Source organism: Trichomycterus rosablanca, chromosome 4 (genome assembly GCF_030014385.1).
Source record: "Trichomycterus rosablanca isolate fTriRos1 chromosome 4, fTriRos1.hap1, whole genome shotgun sequence".
Lineage (NCBI taxonomy): Eukaryota > Metazoa > Chordata > Actinopteri > Siluriformes > Trichomycteridae > Trichomycterus > Trichomycterus rosablanca.
The window spans coordinates 45,028,078-45,041,229 of record NC_085991.1 but is presented as its reverse complement, the minus strand read 5'-3'; the positions used below and the strand labels follow the sequence as shown (position 1 = coordinate 45,041,229).

The window sequence follows — 13,152 nt, the reverse complement described above, 5'->3', positions numbered from 1 at the left end:
GCAGATGTCTTAGTGTCCTTTATAGTCTACTTTGTTTCTTATAAATTGGCTGCTCATTTGTTTGCAATAGTCCCCCTTTTTGTTAGTGGCTTTTAGTCATAATATTGTTCTACCTTGATTAGATGTTTGCAAGTTGGTTTTACTTCTATTCTTGCAGGTGTGTGGGGATCCACCTTGCACTTTCTGCAGCTTAGTGTGTTCCAGCCCTGTTACACAATAATTCTTTTGTTTTTCTAACCTCATTTAACATTACAAAGATCTTACATTTTCTCTACATTTTCTCAGTTGCTCAAATTGTATTTTGTCTACAAATGTTTTTAGTCGATTTGGATAAAAGAGTCTGCTAATGCCTTAAATGTAAATGTTTGCTAAATGCATGGTTTTTAAATGCCACAAATGATCCAATCATTTTATGCTAACATATAAGTGCATTGTTTGTTATATGTGTGAAGTGTTAAATATGTAAAGTATTTCTGTAGTAATATTCAAATCTATGTGCTATATCTTTACCATTAAAACTAAACAAGGCACTGTGTATAATAAATCTGAAACTGTGCAGCTCTTTTTTTTATAGTGCATGGTTTATCTAGGCTTATTTACAAGGGCTGGTTTGTCATGACATCCAGTTCTTGTTTCTGTACTATCTCTTTTCTATCGACTCTCTCCTCTGCAGGTTGTGGAGGTTTTTATGTATTTCCTATAATACTTATTCATTTGCAATAATCCCATTTTAGTGGCTTTTTAGTTACAGTATTGATTAGATATTTGCAAGTTGGTTCTGTTTCTATTCTTGCATAAAAGCATTCTTGGATAAAAGTCTGCTAAATGCCAAAAATTATCCAATTATTTTTTTGCTAACATATACTGTAAGTACATTGTTTGTTGTGAATACAAAGTATTTCTGTAGTAATATTCAAATCATGTGCTATATATTTACTATTAAAACTAAACAAAACACCATGTATAATAAATCTAAACTCTGCATCTCTTTCAGTAATTTTTATAGCACATGGTTTTTCTAGCCTCACAGTTGCATGGAGTTTTATTCACCAATAAAAAAGTACAGGCTACCAAGCATATGGGTCACCCTTAAAACTGCTGTGGGTTTTGAGCTGTTTTGGAACATAGGATGCCACAAAAACATGACATATTTTGTTTGTGGGCATACTTTCTTACCACAAAGTATGCCCATACTTTATACTTTGTTTTCATGTGTCATCATGTAAGTGAACAAATGTTAACATCGACATGTTTTACTGGAAGAAAAACAGCAAAACCCAGCAGTAAGAACAATAATCCTAATCTGGATTACCTCTTTGACTAAAATAACAGGTGTTCCTTGCACAAATAGACCTACTGTGACCCAAAAGTGAGTGTATGGTGAGTGTGTTTTCTTTAGAATAGTACTTGGAGGTTTTAATGTGCTTAGGGGTGCAAGTTTGAAAACCGCTGGGTTAGGTAGTGCTCAACTCTAGGCTAAAGCGCCCTCTAGTGGTGATCAGAACTACAGCGACCACACACCATAATAATAATAATAATAATAATAATAATAATAATAATAATAATAATAATAATAATAATAATAATAATAATAATAATAATAATAATAATAATAATAATAATAATAATAATAATAATAATAATAATAATAATAATAATAATAATAATGCTTTTCTCAATCATAGCTTGTTAATGGTGTTAATTGTTGAGTACTAATGGTGCTTTGTCAATTTGACCATCATTGCCCTGCCCATTGCCATTTTTGATTTCACTTCACCAGCACATTCTGTAGTATTAGGCACTTTACTTCCCAAATATAAGAAAGAGTCCGCTTGTTCCAATCTTACCCAACACTGACAAGTGATAAAGAACATGACTCTCCTTGATCAGACCTGGTGTAAACCTGGCTCTCCATGATCAGATGGGGGGCAAGCAAGGGATTCACAATCTGAGTGTCTAATGTTGACATGTGTATAGATAGGTATATAGATATATGTTGTTTGTTTGATGTGAGCTGTTGTAACAAACACATTTCCTGCAAAGGATCAATAAAGTATCTATCTATCTATCTATCTATCTATCTGTCTGTCTGTCTGTCTGTCTGTCTGTCTGTCTGTCTGTCTGTCTGTCTATCTATCTATCTATCTATCTATCTGCAGGCTGGGAGATGGAGGAAAAACATGTGAATTTGTGTCACCATATGGACTGGAGCACCTGGCTCTCCTTGATCAGATTGGGGGGGGGGGGGGTGTTGCAAGCAGCAAGGGATTCACAATGTCTAGTGTTTACATATACAGGGGTTGGACAAAATAACTGAAACACCTGGTTTTAGACCACAATAATTTATTAGTATGGTGTAGGGCCTCCTTTTGCGGCCAATACAGCGTCAATTCGTCTTGGAAATGACATATACAAGTCCTGCACAGTGGTCAGAGGGATTTTAAGCCATTCTTCCTGCAGGATGGTGGCCAGGTCACTACGTGATGCTGGTGGAGGAAAACGTTTCCTGACTCGCTTCTCCAAAACACCCCAAAGTGGCTCAATAATATTTAGATCTGGTGACTGTGCAGGCCATGGGAGATGTTCAACTTCACTTTCATGTTCATCAAACCAATCTTTCACCAGTCTTGCTGTGTGTATTGGTGCATTGTCATCCTGATACACGGCACCGCCATTGGATGCACATGGTCCTCCAGAATGGTTCGGTAGTCCTTGGCAGTGACGCGCCCATCTAGCACAAGTATTGGGCCAAGGGAATGCCATGATATGGCAGCCCAAACCATCACTGATCCACCCCCATGCTTCACTCTGGGCATGCAACAGTCTGGGTGGTACGCTTCTTTGGGGCTTCTCCACACCGTAACTCCGGATGTGGGGAAAACAGTAAAGGTGGACTCATCAGAGAACAATACATGTCTCACATTGTCCACAGCCCAAGATTTGCGCTCCTTGCACCATTGAAACCGACGTTTGGCATTGGCACGAGTGACCAAAGGTTTGGCTATAGCAGCCCGGCCGTGTATATCGACCCTGTGGAGCTCCCGACGGACAGTTCTGGTGGAAACAGGAGAGTTGAGGTGCACATTTAATTCTGCCGTGATTTGGGCAGCCGTGGTTTTATGTTTTTTGGATACAATCCGGGTTAGCACCCGAACATCCCTTTCAGACAGCTTCCTCTTGCGTCCACAGTTAATCCTGTTGGATGTGGTTTGTCCTTCTTGGTGGTATGCTGACATTACCCTGGATACCGTGGCTCTTGATACATCACAAAGACTTGCTGTCTTGGTCACAGATGCGCCAGCAAGACGTGCACCAACAATTTGTCCTCTTTTGAACTCTGGTATGTCACCCATAATGTTGTGTGCATTGCAATATTTTGAGCAAAACTGTGCTCTTACCCTGCTAATTGAACCTTCACACTCTGCTCTTACTGGTGCAATGTGCAATTAATGAAGATTGGCCACCAGACTGGTCCAATTTAGCCATGAAACCTCCCACACTAAAATGACAGGTGTTTCAGTTATTTTGTCCAACCCCTGTATATATTATAGATGTTCCTGTGATTTTTTTTTTAGCTTGTTTTTTATAATGTGTCAGTGGCTGTTGTATGTATGTAACACTTTGTTTGTCTGATGTGAGCTGTTTTAACAAAGAAATTTCCTGCAAAGGATCAATAAAGAATCTATCTATCTATCTATCTATCTATCTATCTATCTATCTATCTATCTATCTATCTATCTATCTATCATCTATCTATCTATCTACAATTCACAAGGGAATTGGAAATGACTAGGGTGGGAGATGGAGGAAAAATATGTGAATATGTGTCGCCATATCATGGACTGGAGCATGTAAACTGGAGAATGTGCGGTTAGTTAATATAAATGTACATCTTCATTTTCAGCATTTAACAGACGCTTTTATCCAAAGCGACTTACAGTACAGTGACAGTATATTGTCTAAGCAATGGAGGGTTAAGGGCCTTGCTCAAGGGCCTAACAGTGGTAACCTGGCAGTGGTGGGGCTTGAACCAGCAACTTTTGGATTACTAGTCCAGTACCTTAACCCCTAAGCCACACCTGTCATTCATAAATGAATGAATGAATGAATGAATGAATAAAGGGCAAGCTGTAGCCTAGTAGTTAAATTACTAGACTAGTAATCAGAAGGTTACTGGTTCAAGCCCCACCACTGCCAGGTTGCTGCTGTTGGGCCCTTGAGCAAGGCCCTTAACCCTCAATTGTTTAGATTGTATACCGTAAAAGCACTGTAAGTCGCTTTGGATAAAGGCGTCTGCTAAATGCTGATGGATGTTCAACTGCTTAAAATTGTATCACTCCAGAACAGCAGGTGGCAGAATTATTTTCCAGTGTAGAAATAAATTAGACGCCGCTTGTGTGGTTTGACAATGCTCTTAATGCATGTTGGCTGAACTGACTAGATGTTATGATCTACATATCATAATATTGTTCATCTTGTCTGCACTCTTATTTGTAGATCAGCGTTTCTTAAACCGCACTCCTCTGTTTAACTCAATGGTCGGTAGCGACGTCGCTATGGCAGCTCATGCGAGCGAACTTGAATTAGCCAAGAAAAACTTAACCGACGCCATCGGTGATAATATAAAGCAGTAAGTATTTAGAATTTGTTTATGCGGAAAATATTTTTACGCAGAAGCTGTACACAGGTTTAAGCATTACAAAATTAGCGTTAGCTGTTTAGCAGGGGTAGCTAGCTTTACTTAGCTCTACTGAAGAAAGCCTGAAAACAACATTGTAAAAAGGCTGCGTTCCAAACCCCCACTGCTGTACTAAATAGTATGCTAAATTAGTGTACTACCCTGTTTGTTTATTCTAGTCACATAGTGTACACTTCACCATGTAATGTGTGGTTTAAGACGCAGCCCAATTTTGCCTTTTCATTTCTATCATTTAACAACTTTTCAATGTATTAATAAGTGGCGACATTTTAACACTTTTGCTTGGTATGATGTTATTCAATTAACCTGGTTTAAATCTTTTTGTTATTTGTAGCTACTGGGCGAATTTGAAACTGTGGTTCAAACAGAAAATCAGTAAAGAAGAGTTTGACGTCGAGGCGCGTCGGCTTTTAGGGCACGATAACAGTAAGTTTTCTATTTGTCTATGTTTTTATAATCCACATGGTTTCAACTCAAGTGCTTCCCTGCACAGTTTCAATTTTTCTTTCCTTCCTCCTTAAAGTGTTTTTACACTTAGTTCTTACTTTTGGTGGAGTGTGTTGATGTGCCCTGTATACAGATTACGTAAACTGTATAGGGATGAAAACCTGTTACCATCATGTCCACCAGTACACCATCCCTACTCCATACACATACTCTTTGGTCCACCAGTACACCATCCCTACTCCATACACATACTCTTTAGTCCACCAGTACACCATCCCTTCTCCATACACATACTCTTTAGTCCACCAGTACACCATCCCTACTCCATACACATACTCTTTAGTCCACCAGTACACCGTCCCTACTCCATACACATACTCTTTAGTCCACCAGTACACCATCCCTACTCCATACACATACTCTTTGGTCCACCAGTACACCATCCCTACTCCATACACATACTCTTTGGTCCACCAGTACACCGTCCCTACTCCATACACATACTCTTTGGTCCACCAGTACACCATCCCTACTCCATACACATACTCTTTAGTCCACCAGTACACCATCCCTACTCCATACACATACTCTTTTTAGTCCACCAGTACACCATCCCTACTCCATACACATACTCTTTTTAGTCCACCAGTACACCATCCCTACTCCATACACATACTCTTTGGTCCACCAGTACACCATCCCTACTCCATACACATACTCTTTGGTCCACCAGTACACCATCCCTACTCCATACACATACTCTTTTTAGTCCACCAGTACACCATCCCTACTCCATACACATACTCTTTAGTCCACCAGTACACCATCCCTACTCCATACACATACTCTTTAGTCCACCAGTACACCATCCCTACTCCATACACATACTCTTTGTTCCACCAGTACACCGTCCCTACTCCATACACATACTCTTTGTTCCACCAGTACACCGTCCCTACTCCATACACATATTCTTTGGTCCACCAGTACACCATCCCTACTCCATACACATACTCTTTGTTCCACCAGTACACCATCCCTACTCCATACACATACTCTTTGTTCCACCAGTACACCGTCCCTACTCCATACACATATTCTTTGGTCCACCAGTACACCATCCCTACTCCATACACATACTCTTTAGTCCACCAGTACACCATCCCTACTCCATACACATACTCTTTGTTCCACCAGTACATCATCCCTACTCCATACACATACTCTTTGTTCCACCAGTACACCATCCCTACTCCATACACATACTCTTTAGTCCACCAGTACACCATCCCTACTCCATACACATACTCTTTAGTCCACCAGTACACCATCCCTACTCCATACACATACTCTTTTTAGTCCACCAGTACACCATCCCTACTCCATACACATACTCTTTTTAGTCCACCAGTACACCATCCCTACTCCATACACATACTCTTTGGTCCACCAGTACACCATCCCTACTCCATACACATACTCTTTGGTCCACCAGTACACCATCCCTACTCCATACACATACTCTTTTTAGTCCACCAGTACACCATCCCTACTCCATACACATACTCTTTTTAGTCCACCAGTACACCATCCCTACTCCATACACATACTCTTTGGTCCACCAGTACACCATCCCTACTCCATACACATACTCTTTGGTCCACCAGTACACCATCCCTACTCCATACACATACTCTTTGGTCCACCAGTACACCATCCCTACTCCATACACATACTCTTTAGTCCACCAGTACACCATCCCTACTCCATACACATACTCTTTGGTCCACCAGTACACCATCCCTACTCCATACACATACTCTTTGGTCCACCAGTACACCATCCCTACTCCATACACATACTCTTTAGTCCACCAGTACACCATCCCTACTCCATACACATACTCTTTTTAGTCCACCAGTACACCATCCCTACTCCATACACATACTCTTTTTAGTCCACCAGTACACCATCCCTACTCCATACACATACTCTTTGGTCCACCAGTACACCATCCCTACTCCATACACATACTCTTTGGTCCACCAGTACACCATCCCTACTCCATACACATACTCTTTAGTCCACCAGTACACCATCCCTACTCCATACACATACTCTTTAGTCCACCAGTACACCATCCCTACTCCATACACATACTCTTTTTAGTCCACCAGTACACCATCCTTACTCCATACACATACTCTTTGGTCCACCAGTACACCATCCCTACTCCATACACATACTCTTTAGTCCACCAGTACACCATCCCTACTCCATACACATACTCTTTAGTCCACCAGTACACCATCCCTACTCCATACACATACTCTTTAGTCCACCAGTACACCATCCCTACTCCATACACATACTCTTTAGTCCACCAGTACACCATCCCTACTCCATACACATACTCTTTAGTCCACCAGTACACCATCCCTACTCCATACACATACTCTTTAGTCCACCAGTACACCATCCCTACTCCATACACATACTCTTTAGTCCACCAGTACACCATCCCTACTCCATACACATACTCTTTAGTCCACCAGTACACCATCCCTACTCCATACACATACTCTTTAGTCCACCAGTACACCATCCCTACTCCATACACATACTCTTTCTTTAGTCCACCAGTACACCATCCCTACTCCATACACATACTCTTTGGTCCACCAGTACACCATCCCTACTCCATACACATACTCTTTAGTCCACCAGTACACCATCCCTACTCCATACACATACTCTTTGGTCCACCAGTACACCATCCCTACTCCATACACATACTCTTTGGTCCACCAGTACACCATCCCTACTCCATACACATACTCTTTCTTTAGTCCACCAGTACACCATCCCTACTCCATACACATACTCTTTAGTCCACCAGTACACCATCCCTACTCCATACACATACTCTTTCTTTAGTCCACCAGTACACCATCCCTACTCCATACACATACTCTTTGGTCCACCAGTACACCATCCCTACTCCATACACATACTCTTTCTTTAGTCCACCAGTACACCATCCCTACTCCATACACATACTCTTTCTTTAGTCCACCAGTACACCATCCCTACTCCATACACATACTCTTTGGTCCACCAGTACACCATCCCTACTCCATACACATACTCTTTAGTCCACCAGTACACCATCCCTACTCCATACACATACTCTTTCTTTAGTCCACCAGTACACCATCCCTACTCCATACACATACTCTTTGGTCCACCAGTACACCATCCCTACTCCATACACATACTCTTTAGTCCACCAGTACACCATCCCTACTCCATACACATACTCTTTGGTCCACCAGTACACCATCCCTACTCCATACACATACTCTTTGGTCCACCAGTACACCATCCCTACTCCATACACATACTCTTTCTTTAGTCCACCAGTACACCATCCCTACTCCATACACATACTCTTTAGTCCACCAGTACACCATCCCTACTCCATACACATACTCTTTCTTTAGTCCACCAGTACACCATCCCTACTCCATACACATACTCTTTGGTCCACCAGTACACCATCCCTACTCCATACACATACTCTTTCTTTAGTCCACCAGTACACCATCCCTACTCCATACACATACTCTTCAGTCCACCAGTACACCATCCCTACTCCATACACATACTCTTTGGTCCACCAGTACACCATCCCTACTCCATACACATACTCTTTGGTCCACCAGTACACCATCCCTACTCCATACACATACTCTTTGGTCCACCAGTACACCATCCCTACTCCATACACATACTCTTTGGTCCACCAGTACACCGTCCCTACTCCATACACATACTCTTTGGTCCACCAGTACACCGTCCCTACTCCATACACATACTCTTTGGTCCACCAGTACACCGTCCCTACTCCATACACATACTCTTTGGTCCACCAGTACACCATCCCTACTCCATACACATACTCTTTGGTCCACCAGTACACCATCCCTACTCCATACACATACTCTTTAGTCCACCAGTACACCATCCCTACTCCATACACATACTCTTTAGTCCACCAGTACACCATCCCTACTCCATACACATACTCTTTAGTCCACCAGTACACCATCCCTACTCCATACACATACTCTTTGGTCCACCAGTACACCATCCCTACTCCATACACATACTCTTTAGTACACCATCCCTACTCCATACACATACTCTTTAGTCCACCAGTACACCGTCCCTACTCCATACACATACTCTTTTTAGTCCACCAGTACACCATCCCTACTCCATACACATACTCTTTTTAGTCCACCAGTACACCATCCCTACTCCATACACATACTCTTTTTAGTCCACCAGTACACCATCCCTACTCCATACACATACTCTTTGGTCCACCAGTACACCATCCCTACTCCATACACATACTCTTTGGTCCACCAGTACACCATCCCTACTCCATACACATACTCTTTTTAGTCCACCAGTACACCATCCCTACTCCATACACATACTCTTTTTAGTCCACCAGTACACCATCCCTACTCCATACACATACTCTTTGGTCCACCAGTACACCATCCCTACTCCATACACATACTCTTTGGTCCACCAGTACACCATCCCTACTCCATACACATACTCTTTGGTCCACCAGTACACCATCCCTACTCCATACACATACTCTTTAGTCCACCAGTACACCATCCCTACTCCATACACATACTCTTTGGTCCACCAGTACACCATCCCTACTCCATACACATACTCTTTGGTCCACCAGTACACCATCCCTACTCCATACACATACTCTTTAGTCCACCAGTACACCATCCCTACTCCATACACATACTCTTTTTAGTCCACCAGTACACCATCCCTACTCCATACACATACTCTTTTTAGTCCACCAGTACACCATCCCTACTCCATACACATACTCTTTGGTCCACCAGTACACCATCCCTACTCCATACACATACTCTTTGGTCCACCAGTACACCATCCCTACTCCATACACATACTCTTTGGTCCACCAGTACACCATCCCTACTCCATACACATACTCTTTAGTCCACCAGTACACCATCCCTACTCCATACACATACTCTTTCTTTAGTCCACCAGTACACCATCCCTACTCCATACACATACTCTTTGGTCCACCAGTACACCATCCCTACTCCATACACATACTCTTTCTTTAGTCCACCAGTACACCATCCCTACTCCATACACATACTCTTTCTTTAGTCCACCAGTACACCATCCCTACTCCATACACATACTCTTTGGTCCACCAGTACACCATCCCTACTCCATACACATACTCTTTAGTCCACCAGTACACCATCCCTACTCCATACACATACTCTTCTTTAGTCCACCAGTACACCATCCCTACTCCATACACATACTCTTTGGTCCACCAGTACACCATCCCTACTCCATACACATACTCTTTAGTCCACCAGTACACCATCCCTACTCCATACACATACTCTTTGGTCCACCAGTACACCATCCCTACTCCATACACATACTCTTTGGTCCACCAGTACACCATCCCTACTCCATACACATACTCTTTCTTTAGTCCACCAGTACACCATCCCTACTCCATACACATACTCTTTAGTCCACCAGTACACCATCCCTACTCCATACACATACTCTTCTTTAGTCCACCAGTACACCATCCCTACTCCATACACATACTCTTTGGTCCACCAGTACACCATCCCTACTCCATACACATACTCTTCTTTAGTCCACCAGTACACCATCCCTACTCCATACACATACTCTTCTAGTCCACCAGTACACCATCCCTACTCCATACACATACTCTTTGGTCCACCAGTACACCATCCCTACTCCATACACATACTCTTTGGTCCACCAGTACACCATCCCTACTCCATACACATACTCTTTGGTCCACCAGTACACCATCCCTACTCCATACACATACTCTTTAGTCCACCAGTACACCAGTCCCTACTCCATACACATACTCTTTGGTCCACCAGTACACCATCCCTACTCCATACACATACTCTTTGGTCCACCAGTACACCATCCCTACTCCATACACATACTCTTTGGTCCACCAGTACACCATCCCTACTCCATACACATACTCTTTGGTCCACCAGTACACCATCCCTACTCCATACACATACTCTTTAGTCCACCAGTACACCATCCCTACTCCATACACATACTCTTTAGTCCACCAGTACACCATCCCTACTCCATACACATACTCTTTAGTCCACCAGTACACCATCCCTACTCCATACACATACTCTTTGGTCCACCAGTACACCATCCCTACTCCATACACATACTCTTTAGTACACCATCCCTACTCCATACACATACTCTTTAGTCCACCAGTACACCGTCCCTACTCCATACACATACTCTTTTTAGTCCACCAGTACACCATCCCTACTCCATACACATACTCTTTTTAGTCCACCAGTACACCATCCCTACTCCATACACATACTCTTTTAGTCCACCAGTACACCATCCCTACTCCATACACATACTCTTTGGTCCACCAGTACACCATCCCTACTCCATACACATACTCTTTGGTCCACCAGTACACCATCCCTACTCCATACACATACTCTTTTAGTCCACCAGTACACCATCCCTACTCCATACACATACTCTTTTAGTCCACCAGTACACCATCCCTACTCCATACACATACTCTTTGGTCCACCAGTACACCATCCCTACTCCATACACATACTCTTTGGTCCACCAGTACACCATCCCTACTCCATACACATACTCTTTTGTCCACCAGTACACCATCCCTACTCCATACACATACTCTTTAGTCCACCAGTACACCATCCCTACTCCATACACATACTCTTTTGTCCACCAGTACACCATCCCTACTCCATACACATACTCTTTGGTCCACCAGTACACCATCCCTACTCCATACACATACTCTTTAGGTCCACCAGTACACCATCCCTACTCCATACACATACTCTTTTAGTCCACCAGTACACCATCCCTACTCCATACACATACTCTTTTTAGTCCACCAGTACACCATCCCTACTCCATACACATACTCTTTGGTCCACCAGTACACCATCCCTACTCCATACACATACTCTTTGGTCCACCAGTACACCATCCCTACTCCATACACATACTCTTTGGTCCACCAGTACACCATCCCTACTCCATACACATACTCTTTAGTCCACCAGTACACCATCCCTACTCCATACACATACTCTTTAGTCCACCAGTACACCATCCCTACTCCATACACATACTCTTTAGTCCACCAGTACACCATCCCTACTCCATACACATACTCTTTAGTCCACCAGTACACCATCCCTACTCCATACACATACTCTTTAGTCCACCAGTACACCATCCCTACTCCATACACATACTCTTTAGTCCACCAGTACACCATCCCTACTCCATACACATACTCTTTAGTCCACCAGTACACCATCCCTACTCCATACACATACTCTTTAGTCCACCAGTACACCATCCCTACTCCATACACATACTCTTTTAGTCCACCAGTACACCATCCCTACTCCATACACATACTCTTTAGTCCACCAGTACACCATCCCTACTCCATACACATACTCTTTAGTCCACCAGTACACCATCCCTACTCCATACACATACTCTTTAGTCCACCAGTACACCATCCCTACTCCATACACATACTCTTTAGTCCACCAGTACACCATCCCTACTCCATACACATACTCTTTCTTAGTCCACCAGTACACCATCCCTACTCCATACACATACTCTTTCTTTAGTCCACCAGTACACCATCCCTACTCCATACACATACTCTTTGGTCCACCAGTACACCATCCCTACTCCATACACATACTCTTTAGTCCACCAGTACACCATCCCTACTCCATACACATACTCTTTGGTCCACCAGTACACCATCCCTACTCCATAATCTGTCTCGCGTGTGT

The 13,152-nt window shown here is 42.9% G+C and overlaps 1 protein-coding gene across 1 annotated transcript in view; it reads left to right on the top strand.

Annotated features, from left to right (window-relative positions):
• The first annotated feature begins 4,489 nt into the window (after window positions 1–4,489).
• Window positions 4,490–13,152, top strand: part of tada1 (transcriptional adaptor 1) — a 24,348-nt gene continuing 15,685 nt past the window's right edge. The window contains exons 1-2 of the mRNA XM_062994393.1: window positions 4,490–4,630; window positions 5,034–5,125. Of these exons, the coding sequence (XP_062850463.1) occupies window positions 4,536–4,630; window positions 5,034–5,125 (187 nt within the window). The 5' untranslated portion in view covers window positions 4,490–4,535. The remainder of the gene's footprint in view (window positions 4,631–5,033; window positions 5,126–13,152) is intronic.